Here is a 16,937-nt window from a genome sequence, read left to right as displayed (position 1 = left end):
TGTAAAAAGCATATGTGGGAACTCCTTCAAGACTGTTGGAAAAGCATTCCAAGTGAAGCTGGTTGAAAGAATGCCAAGAGTGTGCAAAGCTGTCATCAAGGCAAAGAGTGGCTATTTGAAGAATCTCAAATCTCCTTCTCTGGTTCAGGCTGTTGAAGAGCTCCAGACTGCTTTTCAGTCACTGCAGGCCTCCTTTTATGGTCTAAAACTGGTCTTGAATGTACAAAAAAATAAATTAATGACCTTTACCAGATCTAGAACTCTGCCAGAGAACATGAGCATTGGAGGCTAATCCATTGAAAAAGTGTCATCCTACAAATACCCACAGTTGAAGTCGGAAGTTTACATACACCTTATCCAAATACATTTCAACTCAGTTTTTCACAATTCCTGACATTTAATCCTAGTAAAAATTCCCTGTTTTAGGTCAGTTAGGATCACTAATTTATTTTAAGAATGTGAAATGTCAGAGTAGTAGTGGAGAGAATCATTTATTTAAGCTTTTATTTATTTAATCGCATTCCCAGTGGGTCAAAAGTTTACATACACTCAATTGGTATTTGGTAGCATTGCCTTTAAATTGTTTAACTTTGGTCAAACATTTTGGGTATCCTTCCACAAGCTTCCCACAATAAGTTGGGTGAATTTTGGCCCATTCCTACTGACAGAGCTGGTGGAACTGAGTCAGTTTTGTTAGCCTCCTTGCTCGCACACGCTTTTTTCAGTTCTGCTTACAAATTTTCTATAGGATTGAGGTCAGGGCCTTGTGATGGCCACTCCAATACCTTGACTTTGTTGTCCTTAAGCCATTTTGCCACAACATAGGAAGTATGCTTGGGGTTATTTTCCATTTGGAAGACCCATTTGCGACCAAGCTTTAACTTCCTGACTGATGTCTTGAGATGTTGCTTCAATATATCCATATACTTTTCCTCATCATGACTTTTCCTCATGATGCCATCTATTTTGTGCAGTGCACCAGTTCCTCCTGCACCAAAGCACCCCCACAACATGATGCTGCCACACCCGTACTTCATGGTTGGGATGGTGTTCTTCGGCTTGCAAGCCTCCCCCTTTTTCCTCCAAACAATGCAATGGTCATTGTGGACAAACAGTGCTATTTTTGTTTGATCAGACCAGAAGACATTTCTCCAAAAAGTACATTCTTTGTTCTCATGTGCAGTTGCAAACTGTAGTCTGGCTTTTTTATGGCGGTTTTGGAGCAGTGGGTTCTTCCTTGCTGAGCTGCCTTTCAGGTTTTGTTGATATAGGACTTGTTTTCCTGTGGATATAGATACTTTTGTACCTGTTTCCTCCAGCATCTTCACAAGATCCTTTGCTGTTGTTCTGGGATTGATTTGTACTTTTCGCTCCAAAGTACGTTAATCTCTAGGAGACAGAACGTGTCTCCTTCCTGAGTGATATGACGGCTGCGTGGTCCCATTGTGTTTATACGTGCATACTATTGTTTGTACAGATGAACGTGGTACCTTCAGGCATTTGGAAATTTCTCCCAAGGATGAACCAGACTTGTGGAGGTCTACAATGTTATTTTCTGAGGTCTTGGCTGATTTATTTTGATTTTCCCATGATGTCAAGCAAAGAGGCACTGAGTTTGAAGGTAGGCCTTGAAATACATCCACAGATACACCTCCAATTGACTCTAATTATGCCAATTAGCTTATAAGAAGCTTCTAAAGCCATGACATCATTTTCTGGAATTTTCCAAGCTGTTTAAAGGCACAATCAACTTAGTGTATGTAAACTTCTGACCCACTGGAATTGTGATACAGTGAATTATAAGTTAAATAATCTGTCTGTAAACAATTGTTGGAAAAAGGACTTGTGTCATGCACAAAGGAGATGCCCTAACCAACTTGGAAAAACGTAATTTAAGTATGCTCTCTCTCTCTCTCTCTCTCTCTCTCTCTCTCTCTCTCTCTCTCTCTCTCTCTCTCTCTCTCTCCCTCCCTCCCTCCCTCCCTTGTTGTCCCCAGTCCACCTGGCCGTGCTGCTGCTCCAGGTTCAACTGTTCTGCTGGTCATTTATGAACATTTGAACATCTTGGCCATGTCCTGTTATTATCTCCACCAGGCACAGCCAGAAGAGGGCTGGCCACCCCTCATAGCCTGGTTCCTCTCTACGTTTCTTCCTAGGTTTTTGGCCTTTCTAGGGAGTTTTTCCCAGCCACCGTGCTTCTACACCTGCATTGCTTGCTGTTTGGGGTTTTAGGCTGGGTTTCTGTACAGCACTTTGATATATCAGCTGATGTATGAAGGGCTATATAAATACAAATTTAGGGGTGCCCATGGAGCTGGGGATCAGAAATGTCCCGTGCGTGAGAAGCAGGTTGAGGTTTCCAGGGTTAGAGTAACATCAGTGTGGAAGTTGTCATATGCTGAGGCAGTTAAGAAGTAGAGGAAGATGGGTCAAGGGGGAGAGATCCAAAGAGGAGGGGTGTGAGTAGTAGATCTGTACCAATACAGAGTGATAAACCAAAAAGTTATATATTTTTCAGTAAGATTGGAAATATTTGGCATTTATAGTAATGGTTATCAACTGTACTGCAGGAATGGAACGTAAAGTCGCAGGAAGTAGAGGTTGTGGTGGCAGCTGCAGAGAGGTATTTGGGTGTGCGAGTCTTGAAATCAGAAGAGTTTTATCTCTTATTCTTATCTGTATTTTTTAACTGCACTGTCGGTTAGGGGCTCGTAAGTAAGCATTTCACTGAAAGGTCTACAGCTGTTGTATTTGGCGCATGTGACTAATAAAAGTTTATTTTATTTTGAGTTACAGGGTGTGTTTAAGTGGTGGTGTTCCATCCTTTCATGCTGTTGGCATGAAGTATGACTAAATAGATGCAAATAGTGGAGTATGGTATTTATAATATATTTTTTTGTGAGTGTAGTGTTAGATGGTAGGGTATTTGTTGTATTTTTTGTTGTTGTGGTTGTTGATTTTTTTTTTTAAATGCAAAGTATAATGGAGTTATACTCCAGTCTAGTAGGTGGCGGTAATGCACCATGTATTGGATGCCAACCTGCCGTTAAATCTCATCGAAGAAGAGGGTCGATTTCACTGACACGGCCGCTTGGAACAATAAATAGAGCGAACAAGGCTCCTTCCAGTTCACAACTCTGGGAAGACGCATGAAGAACTTCTTGCTTCAACAGTGATTGAACGGAACTCTTCTGCCCGCGCAATATAATATTCCGGGTTGATAACATAATAATTACTTGAACTGTCTCAGTAAAATAATCTAAGCATCTCTATATTTGTACCGTTAAATTTGATATAATATGAAAATGGAGTCTCAGGTCCGCCAGAACTATCACCACGATTGCGAAGTTGCAATCAACCGGATGATCAATATGGAGACGTTTGCCTCTTATACTTACACTTCAATGGTAAGGGGACTGTAATTGGCTACCAAGAGGAACAGTTTGTTGCTTTACCTTGTATTATTATGCCTGAGCCTAAATATTTTTCTGTACGCCTAGGCAACTAACAGCTTTGAGGTAGACGTGTCATTCAAATAAAGCTCATAAATATATCCTTGGACAGAGCGTATCTCCTTGACAGGTTAATTGGCAGGTTACCAAGTAGGCTAATGATTTTCCATATCATATTGCTGTGACAATCATGCTTAGATCCATCAGTAATAGAATGCGTCACGTTTGGCATGTGTTTCTAAACACACTGTTTTGTTTATCCACCCAGGCTTTCTATTTCTCCCGTGACGATGTGGCTCTGCCTGGCTTCGCGCATTTCTTCAAGGAGAACAGCGACGAGGAGCGGGAGCACGCCGACAAGCTACTCTCCTTCCAGAACAAGAGAGGTGGACGCATTTTACTCCAGGACATCAAGGTGAGCGCCTGAGCGTCGAAAAACCCACACCTTGTATACTGCGCATCAAAAAGAACGTAAACATCTTCGTAGAGGGTTCTCTGGTTGAAATGGTTCTGGTCTCAGAAAGGTTCTACCTTGAACCAAGTGGCTGATCTATAATCTATGGCAAGAAGTCTAAAGAACCCTTTATAGTCAATCTAGAGCCTTTTGTAGACTAGTGAGTGCAAAATAAGTGGTTAAACTCATCTACTCAGACCCCTGTTTGCCTCCAGAACAGTCTGCATTTTTTTTGGGACATTCTACAAGGTGTCTGAAACGTTCCACAGGGATTTTGGTCTATGCTGACACGCTGAAATCAGGCAGTTGCTGTATATATTACGGCAATGTAGTCTTGCTGTGAACAGCCCGTTCCATCTCGTCCCAAAGATTCTCTATTGGTTTGAGGTCTGGGGACTGTGCAGTGAACTTAACTCGCTGTTCCAGGCAATGTTTTCCATTTAAATGCCCGTGGGAGCCACTTGTTTTTATCTGATTGGCGTAGAGGTCGACTGACTATCATTTTTCAACGCCGATACCGATTATTGGAGGACCAGAAAAAGCCGATACCGATTTATCGGCCTATTTGTAATGACACTTAGAACAATACTGAATGAACACTTTAATTTTAACTTAATATAATACATCAATACAATCACTTTAGCCTTAAATAATAAAATAAGAAACATGTTTAATTTGGTTTAAATAATGCAAAAAAAAGTGGAGAAGGTAAAAGTGCAATATGTGCCATGTAAAAAAGCTAATGTTTAAGTTCCTTGCTCAGAACATGAGAATATAGGAAAGCTGGTGGTTCCAATATTCCCAGGTAAGAAGTTTTAGGTTGTAGTTATAATAGGACTATTTCCCTCTATACCATTTGTATTTCATTAGCCTTTGACTATTGGATGTTCTTATAGGCACTTTAGTATTGCCAGTGTAAGAGTAAAGCTTCCGTCCCTCTCTCGCTCGAACCAGGAACACATCGAAAACAGCCACCCTCAAAGCATCGTTACCCATCTCTCCACAAAAGCCGCGGCGGCCCTTGCAGAAGGCAAGGGGAAACACTACTTCCATGTGTCAAAGCGAGTGTCACTCATTGAAACGCTATTTGCACGCATCCCGCTAACAAGCTAGCCATTACACATCGGTTACACCAGACTAATCTCGGGAGTTGATAGGCTTATAGTCACAAACCGCTCAATGCTTTAAGCACAGCGATGAGCTGCTGGCAAACGCACAAAAGTGCTGTTTGAATGAATGCTTACGAGCCAGCTGCTGCCTACCACCGTTCGGTCAGACTGCTCTATCAAATATCAAATCATAGACTACATTTTAACATAGTAACACAGAAATGAGCCTTAGGTCATTAATATGGTTTAACATTTCGAAAACAAAACGTTTTCTTTCAGTTAAATACGGAACCGTTCCGTATTTTACCTAACGGGTGGCATCTATAAGTCCAAATATTCCTGTTACATTGCACAACCTTCAATGTTATGTCATAATTATGTAAAATTAGTTAGCAATGAGTCAGATGGCCCAAATTGTAGCATGTACCCTGACTCTGTTGCACAGAACAAAAGAAGTGACACAATTTCCCTCGTTGAATGAAATTCATGTTAGCAGGCAATATTAACTAATATGCAGGTTTAAAAATATATACTTGTGCATTGATTTTTAAGGTGACGTTTATGGTACACATTGGTGCGTTTGTTAAATCACCAATTTGGCGAAGTAGGCTATGATTCAATGATTAATTAACTTATGGCTTAGATCCCGTTAACAGGATCGATATGACTACAGCCAGTGATTGTGCAGGGCGCCAAATTCAAAACATCTCATAATTAAAATTCCTCAAACATACAAGTGTTTTACACCATTTTTTTGTATTTCAATCAACCAACAAAACACATTCCACATTCACAGATGTGACAGGCTTAGAAAATAAGAAAAAGTCAAATAAAAACATTTATTTTTCTTAATCTATTTATTTTCCATATATATATATATTACTCAAACTAAATTAAAATAAAAACGCATTAAAAAACATAACACTTGCAGCCGCACTATCAAGGTTCTTATCAGCTATTTCTAGCATTCGCTGAGACGACGGGCCAATAATTCATTTTTAGGTTTTACAGTACCTTACACAACATGTATCTGCGCATTTCCCTAGTCTCCCCGTTCACTCTGTCCAGTTTGAAATATAGTTGAATAGTGGAGACCAGAGTCTATCAAACTTGGGCTGTCTCTTGTGGAGGTCATAAGTGAGCTTTTCAAGAGGAAGAAAGTCAACAATCTGGTCAATCCACATTTTAAATGTAGGAGGGTTATTAGAGGCCCACAATAGAAGAATACATTTCTTAGCAAAGTATGTAATAGTCATAAGCAAATTTTCTCTGTCAGGATCAAGAACAAAGTCCTGCTGGGCATTAAGAAGATAGATACACGGGGTCATATCAAACTGTACCTCTAGTATTTTCTGTGCAGCAGTATGTACAGATTGCCAGAATCTGGCAATCTCCCTACAGCTCCAAAATGCATGCAAATAGGTTCCACTTTCAGAGGTACATCTCTTACAGTTAGGAGACATATCTGTTTTCATTCTATGGAGTCTCAAAGGAGTATAATAACATTTGTAATTAGATTCTTTAATTTATACACTAGTAGAGGAGCAGTATACCCTGTCGCAGACCTCCGCCCATAACTCATCACTAATAGTCAGACCAAGGTCCTTTTCCCAGATTATTTTCAAAGGAGTAAAGGAGGAGCTTCCTTTCTCAGAAAGGCGTCTATAGATGTAAGATATTTTGCCTTTAATGGATTGTGCTGTGACAAGAAGGGTTTCAACTTCATTCAACTGAGTTCTAAACCTCCTCTTGGAGGTAAATGAGGAAATTACATGTCTAATTTGAAGATATTTAAAAAAAAATTGGATCTTGGCACATTGAATTCACTGCAGAGCTCTTGAAAGGATTTCAGTGTAGTGGTTTTCTGATGAAATGGGTCTGAAAAGGTCCTGATTCCTAGAGTATGCCAAAGATTAAAGTTGGCATCCCTCAGGGCTTTTGGCAAGTCTGGGTTGCCTACTATAGGCGAGTGAGAACATATTTGGGAAGAAATGCCCAGGTATTTCTTACAGTCCCTCCACGCTAGTAGGCTGCTGTAAATCACAAAGGTTTTGGCTATGTTGCCCACTTCACTAAAGTTATTAATGAATATAATTGAGCTTAAGGGCAATGAACCACAGGATTGGGCTTCTATCTGAATCCACGTTGACTCTTGTCTGTTTGTGATCCATGTTAGCATGTTGCGGATTTGGGCAGACCAGTAGTACAATTGAAGGGAGGGAAGGGCAAGACCACTCTTAGATTCAGGTTTCGATAGAGTGGAAAACTTGATCCTAGATTTTTTTTATTGCCCCATATAAATTTGGTGATGCTTTGGTTAGTTGTTTTGAAGAAGGAAACTGGGAGATAGCATGGGAGCATCTGAAATAAGTAGTTCAGTCTAGGGAGGACGTTCATACGGATTACATTAATTCTTCCTACTAAGCTAATTGGGAGGGAGATCCAGGTTTGGAGATCGTTCTTGATTCGATCCAGGAGTGGAAGATAATTTTCCTTAAGGCTATTCAGATCTGGTGTTATGAAGATCCCGAGGTATTGAAACCAATGTGTTTTCCATTGGAAAGGACAAAGTGTCTTCATAGAGCTGGTGAGTGTAATATTGAGAGGGAAGACAGTGGATTTGTTAAAATTGATCTTATAACCTGAGAACTTGCCATAATGAGCAATTGTGTCTAAAATGAGAGGGAGGGATTTTTCAGGGTTGGATATGTAGAGCAAGACATCATCCGCGTAAAGCGAAATCTTGTGCTGCAGGCCGCCTGCAGAAACAACCATAATACTTGGCTTGCTCCTTATCAGCTCTGCCAGAGGCTCCGCCCCCAACAAGTAGAGCAGCGGTGACAGTGAGCACCCCTGTCTTGTGCCCCGTTCCAGAGGGAATCTGTCAGAGTTCAGTCCATTAGTAGTCACCATGGCATTTGGATGAGAGTATAGTGATTTGATCCATTTAATAAAATTTGGGCCCATATTGAACTTTTTTAAGACTGAAAACAGAAAGCTCCACTCCATCCTGTCAAACGCCTTCTCAGCATCCAGTGACGCCAGCAGGACAGGGGTCCTCTGTGCGTTTACTTGATCAATAATATAAAAAAGACGTCGAATGTTATCAGAAGAGTATCTGTCTCTAATAAATCCGGTTTGGTCCGCTTTTATTATTTTGGGAAGAAGAGTGTTTAGTCTTTTGGCGAGCAATTTGGTAATTATTTTATAGTCGAAATCCAACAAGCTTATGGGCCGGAAGGACGAGCAGGATAGGGGGTCCGTGTCCTTTTTTAGCAACACTGTAATGCGAGCCGTGTGCATTGAGTCTGGGAGAACTCCGTTTTTGCAAAAATCCTCCAGCATTGGCATGAAGATAGAGCTGAGCTGGGGTCAAAAAGTTTTGTAGAACTCTATGGGGAATCCATCTGGGCCTGGGGACTTATTGGGTAGCATGGAGGTAATTGCCTCCAGGATCTCCTCAGGAGTGAAGGGGGAGTTGAGATCTTCTTGGTCGGTCTCTGATATTTTATGTAGCGAGATTCCCTCTAGGAAAGAGTGGAGTTCTGCCTCCGTGTGTTTTCTCTCAGAGGTATATAGTTTGCAGTAAAAATCATGAAAAGTTAAATTGATCTTTTTTGGGTCATATGTGACCTCGTCCTCTGCTGTTCGGATAGCCATGATTGTACGCTCTGACTGCTCCTTTTTTAATTGGTAAGCAAGCAATCTACTGGGCCTATTGCTGTACTCGTGGTATTTCTGTTTAGTAAAGAACTTTTTTTTTATCTCCCGAGTGTAGTCCAAATTCAGTTTGGCTTTGGCTGCTTTAAGATGACTCCAGGAGGAGCTGTCTAGGATTGTTTATGTATTTTTTTCACAGCATTCCAGCTCCCTCTCAAGATCTAGCCTGTGTGCTTCCATTGCTTTTTTCTTAGAGGAAGCATATGCAATTAGATGACCTCTTAGTGTGGCTTTAGCAGCGTCCCACATTGTGGCCGGAGAAACGGGAGAATCTTTATTGTCTTATGTGTAGTTGTCTATCCATGTAGTTACCAATGTATGGAACGCTTCGTTTGATAACATGGAGGTGTTGAATTTCCAGCTCTTTGACCTCGGGATGTTTTTGCAGAGGTCAAAGCGGAGGTGGACAAAGGCGTGATCTGAAAGTGCTATGGGTCCGATTGTACAAGTGGCTGAATTTACGAAACTCTTTGGGATAAAAATGTAATCTATACGGGAGTAGGTGTTATGGACATTAGAGTAGTATGTATAGTCCATAGATGAGCTATTAGTCTCTCTCCAGATATCTATCAGTCCCACCTCTTTAGTAAGAGTTCAACATCTTTGCAGATCTAGGATTTGTGGTGGGGACTTGAGATGATTTGTCTAGGGTTGGGTTAAGGGTACAATTAAAATCTCCGGCCACCACGCCAAAGGAGACACAATGCTCATTGAACAGGGTTATAATTTTTGACATGAAGGCAGGAGTATCTGTGTTAGGGGCATATATATATCCCATTTAGCAGACGCTTTTGTCCAAAGCGACTTACAAGTCGGCTGGGGCCACTACTTTTACATATGGGTGGCCCCAGTGGGAATCGAACCCACGACGCTTGGCGTTGCAAGCGCCATGCTCTACCGACTGAGCCACACAGGACTCTATAATATGGGGGGTATATGTTTAATATAGTAATTGGTTGACCATATAGTGACCCAGTTATCAAAATAAATCTCCCCTCCGGATCATATGTTTTTGTCAATTATGAATGGAACATTTTTATGGATAAGTATGGCTGTGCCTCTGATTTGAAAGATGAGAAATACACCTGTCCCACCCAAGCTCTGCGGAGTTTGGCATGTTCAGCATCATAGAGGTGTCTCTTGTAATAGCGCAATGTCTGCTTTTTCCTTTTTTAGAGCGCATAGTATCTTTTTTCGTTTTATTGCATGCCCTAGACCATGGCAGTTCCATGTCAATAGATTTAAGGTACTAGTCATCGTCATCGAGCAGCAATCAAACTTTAGCGCAAGTCATCGCTAGGTAAAAGTGGATAGTAATTACAGCTGCGTTCACATAAAAGGAAAATAAATGGTTTACATAAAATAATAATCTCTGAACACCCCAGCCGAGTTCCCAAACAACTCGACACATCCCGTTGGATCAATTACCCCCCCCCCCCCCCCCCGCTCAGTCTCAATTATGTGTTCCGAATAAAACAAAAACCGGGAACAGTTTGCAACGCACAACGTCTCCCTCTCCCCACCAAAGAAATGCCTCATCCTCTCCACCCCGCATTGAGTAAATGACAGTTGCCCTCGTCCAGATCACAGTAAGAGGGGAGAAAAATAAAATCAATAGCCCAGCCTACATATACCTCCCCCAAGGGACATGGGGAACCCCAAGTAATAATAGCAACAGAAAAACAGGGAAATAAAAGTAGGCTGAAACATTAGTAGGCCTAGGTTCGGCTATACAGCCCATCCCTCTCAGTTAAAGGAAAAAATATATAAATTGGACGGCTATAATGACATTTAGGGGGTGGGTCTCTGGATATCGGCTATATGTTGTCTTACCTCCTTTAGTAATGGCATTAATCACATTTAGTCATTGGTCTGTTTCTCATTGGCCAGGATGGTCTTTCAAAAAACGTTTAGCCTCTTCGGGAGTTTTGAAGTGTCGCAAGGCTCCTTGGTGAAGAATCCTGAGCTCGTTTGGGTATTTGACACCCCTGAAGATGCCTCGGTCAATGGAGTATTTCTTCACTTCGTCAAATTCTCGGCGCTTTCGGCGTATTCCAGCTGACAGGTCCTGGTGTAAAGCGAGTTTGGCGTTTCCCACTGATGGTATTGTTTTTCGCCGCCTGTAGGACTCGTTGTCGGTGAATCTCAGGAAACGTATGGTGATTGGGAGCGGTGGTTATCTGGCTGCCGGTGGGGGCCTCAGTGCTCGGTGAGCTCTCTCGAGTTCTATGGGCCTGTCGGTGGACATGTGGAGCCACTCGGGAAGTTTGTCTTGCAGGTAGCGGATCAGTGGCATGTTTCCCTCTTCTTTTTTGCCCAGATTGAATAGAACACAATTATTCCTTCGCCCCCTGTTTTCCAGGTCCTTTGTTTTCTCTTCCAGATGCTTGATTTTCTTTTTAGCATATGCTATTGTTTCCATGGCATCTGTCAATAAGTTTTCCATGGATATGATTTGCCCCTCTGCCTCGTCCAGGCGCCCCGCGTTTATGGTTCTTGTTGTTGATGTCAGGCAAAGCGTTTTCCAGGATTGTCACCTTGCCCCCTATCGCACTGAGCTGAGAGTTAATGGCATCTAATTTAGTGTTTAGTTCTGTACGTTGGGATCTCAACTCAGAAAGGATGTCTTCGACAGAGTGCGAGGTTGGCATTCGTTGTGCCTTTGGGGGGGAGCGGGTTCTCTTGCTCCTGGCTAATGGCGCTAGTTTTTTCTGAAGCTAGCTTCTTCTTGAAGCTTTTTCCGTCGCTAATACTCGAGTCCGGGTAAAAATGTCACCTGTAGTGTCGCCTTTTGTAGCCGCCATGACTTTTTCTTACTAAAGCTAAATGAGTTTGAACTTGGAGTGGAGGTAAGATTAGGAATTGGAAACTACTTGTGCGGAGCTCTTAGTTCATGCGGCCATCTCATTCAAGGGTCACGTGATCCCCGTCGTTTTACACCATTTTAAAGTAACTTATTAATAACACCAGTGTCCGATTTAAAAAATGCTTTACAGCGAAAGCACACCTAACGATTGTTAGGTCTGTAACTAGTCTCAGAAAAACACATTTTTTCCAGCAAAAGAGGAGTCACAAAAAGAAGAAATCGAGAAATCAATCACTAACGTTTGATCTTCATCAGATGACACTCATAGATCTTCATGTTACACAATACATGTTTTGTTCGTTAACCTGTTGATGCTCTGGGGGCGCTATTTCATTTTTGGATGAAAAACGTTCCCGTTTTAAACAAGATATTTTGTCACAAAAAGATGCTCGACTATGCATATAATTGATAGCATTCGAAAGAAAACACTCTGACGTGTCCAGAACTACCGAGATATTTTCTGTGCGTGCCCTAGAACGTGAGCTTCAGGCAAAACCAAGATGAGACGGCATCCAGGAAATGAACAGGATTTTTGAGGCTCTGTTTTCCATTGTCTCCTTATATGGCTGTGAATGCGAGAGGAATGAGCCTGCCCTTTCTGTCGTTTCCCCAAGGTGTCTGCAGCATTGTGACGTATTTGTAGGCAGATCATTGGAAGATTGACCATAAGAGACCACATTTACCAGGTGTCCGCCCGGTGTCCTGCGCCGAAATTGGTGCGCAAAAGTCACCTGCCAGTATTTTTCCATGGTATACAGAGAGGAAAGCAAGCTTCCACGAACTGCATATCAATGAAGAGATATGTGAAAAAACACCTTGAGGATTGATTCCAAACAACGTTTGCCATGTTTTGGTCGATATTATGTAGTTAATCCGGAAAAAGTTTGACGTTGTAGGTGACTGAATTTTCGGTTCGTTTCGGTAGCCAGACGCAATGTAGAAAACGGAACGATTTCTCCTACACACAGACGCTTTCAGGAAAAACTGCGCATTTGGTATGTAACTGAGAGTCTCCTCATTGAAAACATCAGAAGCTCTTCAAAGGTAAATGATTTTATTTATTTGGTTATCTGTTTTTTGTGAAAATGTTGCGTGCTAAATGCTACTCAAAATGCTATGCTAGCTTTGCATACTCTTACACAAATTAGTCAATTTCTATGGTTCAAAAGCATATTTTGAAAATCTGAGATGACAGTGTTGTTAAGAAAAGGCTAAGCTTGAGAGCAGACGCATTATTTTCATTTTATTTGCTATTTTCAGAAATCGTTAACGTTGCGTTATGCTAATGAGCCTGAGGCTTTAGTCACAAACCCGGATCCGGGATGGGGAGTTCCAAGAAGTTAAAGTTCATATTTATAGCCAACAATCTGTTTACATTGGCGCGTTACGATAAGTAATGTTTTGCTTCCAAAACATCCAGTGATTTTGCAGAGCCACATCAATTTACAGAAATGCTCATAATACATATTGATAAAAGATACAACTGTTATGCATGGAACTTTAGATTAACTTCTCCTTAATGCAACCGCTGTGTCAGATTTCAAGAAAGCTTTACCGAAAAAGCACACCAATGCAATCGGAGTTCAGCGCTCCGAAACAAAACGAGCAATACAGATATCCGCCATTTTGTGGAGTCAACAAAGTCAGAAATAGCATTACAAATATTCATTTACCTTTGCTCTTCATCAGAATGGAATCCCAGTTCCACAATAAATGTTTGATTTGTTCGATGAAGTCCATTTATGTCCAAATACCTCCATTTTGTTTGTGTTTAGCCCAGTAATCCAAAGTCATGAGGAGCGAGCAGGCAAAGTCAAAAAGTTCCATTAGTCTGTAGAAACATGTCAAACGATCTAAAGAATCAATCTTTAGGATGTTTTTATCAAATCTTCAATAATGTTCCAACCGGAGAATTCCTTTGTCTTCAGAAATGCAATGGAACGCAAGCGAACTCTCACGTGAACGCGCGTGACCAGCTCATGCCACTCTGGCAGACCTGACTCATTCAGCTCCCATTCCCCCTCCTTCACAGAAGAAGCATCAAACAAGGTTCTGAAGACTGTTGACATCTAGTGGAAGCCTTAAGACGTGCATTATGACCCCGTAGACACTGTATATTTGATAGGCTATGAGTTGAAAAACTACAAACCTCAGACTTCCTACTTCCTGGTTGGATTTTTCTGTTTTTTTCCCTGCCATTGGAGTCCTGTTGTACTCAGACATCATTCAAACAGTTTTAGAAACTTCAGTGTTTCCTACCCAAATCTACTAATAATATGCATATATTAGCAACTGGGCCTGAGTAGCAGGCAGTTTACTCCGGGAACCTTAATCATCCAAGCTACTCAATACTGCCCCCAGCCATAAGACGTTAAAAGGCACCACGTTGATTATATGCAACGCAGGACAAGCTAGATAATCTAGTAATAACTACACATGGTTGATTTGTTTTTTTTATAAGATTGGTTTAATGCTTGCTAGCACCTTAACGTGGCTCTTTGCTACACTGGCATAACAGGTAGTCAGCCTGCCACGCAGTCTCCTTGTGGAGTGCAATGTAATCAGGCCGTGATCGGTGTCGGAAAATGCCGATTACCGATTGCTATGACATCTTGAAACTCGGCCATTCCGATTAATCGTTCCACCTCTAGGAGTGGAACCCGGTGTGGTCGTCTGCTGTAATAGCACATCCGTGAGTAGGATCGCCGAGTTGTGTGTTCTGAGCTGGGTTTCTGGAAACCTTTGGCGTTGCAAGTGCCATTCTCTATTGATTGAGCCACACCGGACCCTTGATGTGCTTCATAAACTCCAGCTTACGTGGTTGTTCATAGTGACTGTTAAAATGACTAAGTCTTGATCTTTCTGCATTGGTTCCAGTTTGTCAGATATACTGATTTAACTGTTGACTTTGAATTATGTATAGAAACATCTGCTAGTAGTCCCTAACCCTTCTGTGTTCACTGACCTGTGTAGAAACCAGAACGTGATGAGTGGGGCAATGGGCTGGAGGCCATGCAGTGTGCTCTGCAGTTGGAGAAGAATGTGAACCAGGCCCTGCTGGACCTGCACAAGATTGCCTCTGACAAGGTTGACCCCCATGTAAGTAATATCATCACATAGAATACAGGTACTGTCCCAGGAGATGATCAGGTTGTTGTACCTCTGCTAACTAATTACACAGGCTTGTGTGATCTGCCTCTTCAGACGCATGAATGCTACTTTACACACGCGATGCAGCTCGTGCAGGAGTTAGACAGCTGTAAACACCTCTGTCCTTATGCCATTACCACCAGGCTCCTGTGTGTTACTGTATCTACAATGGTCTGTATTCATTCTCTTGTCTGACCTGTGCTTTCTCTCTTTAGCTGTGTGACTTCCTGGAGACCCATTACCTGACTGAGCAGGTGGAGGCCATTAAGAAGCTGGGTGACCACATCACCAACCTCACCAAGATGGATGCTGTCAACAACAAGATGGCAGAGTACCTGTTTGACAAGCACACCCTGGGAGGCCAGAGCTAAACCACTCCCATCCCCAGGCTACGGCCTCCAGCCTCAAACCAGGACTCCTGGCTTCTCTGATAGATCCTACTGGCTTTGCATTTATAAGGAGGGGAGTGTTAAACTGGTGCAGTTCAACACAGCTATAACATTGAGGTGTTTATGTTGACAACACTACTGTATTTTGGAGGCAAGGCATCTTGTAAAACAATTAAAATGATTCCTAAAGTTTCATGTTTTTGTAGGTGTTGACCTGTAGTAATGGATTTTGTATCAGTTTATTGAGGTGCTTTGCCCTTTTACTGAGCATCTTCATACCAATGATAACTACTGGCAATTGTAGATCTACTAGTGACTGAGGGTCATAACAATAGGGAAAGTTAAACATGTTTTATAAAGGACATTACCTCTCACCAGAGGGCAAGAAATGTGAGACCACATGTCAATTACAGGCCCAACTGTCAACTCTACCCATAAAAGTGAAATGGGTAACTACAGTCAATGTAGACCTGAACTCTGTGCATCTCAAGGTTATTAGAGCCTCGAGGTAAATCCATATGCTGCATTCATCTAGTGATGGGAAGTTCGGCTCTTACTAACGAAGTAATTCTGTACTCATTTTGTTTCAGTTGGTGATGCCCAATAGTTCTCCTACCAGCAAACGAACTGAATAATCAAAATAATAATCCTAAAGCCTCTGGTTCACCATAAGGGGCTTATTGAAGCTGTCATATGGTTGCAAAGCTACTGGTAAATTACTGAAACTATTTATATTTTTCATGTGGCCATATAGTACATGGGTTTCTAGTGGATAGACCAGGTGGTTGAAGGGGGGGAAAATTGCCTGTGTTTGATCAACAATGGCACTTGCAATAATTCTCCAACTCATCCATTTTTCTGAACACAACTGCCACCCACATTTACAACCATGAAATACTGACATGGTAAAATAATTGAGTACATTTTTTAAAGGTGATGGTTTTCACTAAATTGATGGTTTATATTTAGGGTACTGTTTTTTTGTCTATTTTAAAGTATATTTACTTGTGATAAAGCTACACGGAGGGCCTGAGATTTGTGAGAATCTGAAGTACCCAAAAAGGCCACTAGAAGGCACCTGACTAAATGACATGCTCCTTGACGTTTAAAAACATTTGTGCTATGGATCCCTTTTCCCTGCTGTCAAGGCAGCAGCTACTCTTCCTGGGGTCCAGCGAAATAAAGGCAGTTCTATACATTACAAACCAGATGCCACACGTGTTTGCCGTCAGGCCACTACTCTACCACATATCGACAACACATAATACATGTGCGTGTCTATAGTGCATATGTCTCTTCACACTCCCCACTGTCCAGTAAGTTGTATCTAACTATTTTTATATCTAATTTACTGTTTGCATGACTTGATGTGGAATAGTAGCCATGTCATGTCTCTGTAGTACTGTGCACCTCCCATAGTCTGTCCTGGACTTGGGGACTGTGATGAGACCTGGAGGCATGTCTTGTGGGGTATGTATGCATTGGTGTCTGAGTTGTGTGCTAGTAGTTTAAACTGACAGCTCGGTGCATTCAATATGTCAATTCTCACAAACACAAGTAGTGATGAAGTAAATCTCTACTTTGAGCCATGAGAGATTGACATGTATAATAATGTTAGCTCTCTGTGTACATTTAAGGGTAAGCCGTGCTACCCAGTTCTTGGCCAATTGTAATTTTCCCAAGTCCCTCTTTGTGGCACCTGACCACACGACTGGACAGTAGTCCAGGTGTGACAATACTAGGGCCTGTAGGACCTACCTTGTTGATCGTTAAGAAGGCAGAGCAATGCTTTATTAT

At 41.8% G+C, this 16,937-nt stretch overlaps 1 protein-coding gene across 1 annotated transcript; it reads left to right on the top strand.

Moving 5' to 3' along the window:
* The first annotated feature begins 3,078 nt into the window (after positions 1–3,078).
* Positions 3,079–15,216, top strand: LOC135555949 (ferritin, middle subunit-like). Its single transcript, XM_064988766.1, has 4 exons — positions 3,079–3,407; positions 3,721–3,867; positions 14,575–14,700; positions 14,967–15,216. The coding sequence occupies exons 1-4, from the start codon at positions 3,300–3,302 to the stop codon at positions 15,120–15,122; spliced, it is 537 nt and encodes a 178-aa protein (XP_064844838.1). The 5' UTR covers positions 3,079–3,299; the 3' UTR covers positions 15,123–15,216.
* Positions 15,217–16,937: the final 1,721 nt, after the last annotated feature.

Source organism: Oncorhynchus masou, chromosome 15 (assembly GCF_036934945.1).
Source record: "Oncorhynchus masou masou isolate Uvic2021 chromosome 15, UVic_Omas_1.1, whole genome shotgun sequence".
In the NCBI taxonomy this organism is placed as follows: Eukaryota; Metazoa; Chordata; class Actinopteri; order Salmoniformes; family Salmonidae; genus Oncorhynchus; species Oncorhynchus masou.
The sequence above is the reverse complement of the archived record's forward strand: the minus strand, read 5'-3'. Positions and strand labels throughout refer to the sequence as shown.

Coding starts and splice junctions, on each gene's coding strand:
- LOC135555949 (XM_064988766.1), top strand. CDS start 3,300: ATGAAAATGGAGTCTCAGGTCCGCCAGAACTATCACCACGATTGCGAA. Junction 3,408..3,720: donor CTTATACTTACACTTCAATG/GTAAGGGGACTG, acceptor TTATCCACCCAG/GCTTTCTATTTCTCCCGTGA. Junction 14,701..14,966: donor CTGACAAGGTTGACCCCCAT/GTAAGTAATATC, acceptor TTCTCTCTTTAG/CTGTGTGACTTCCTGGAGAC.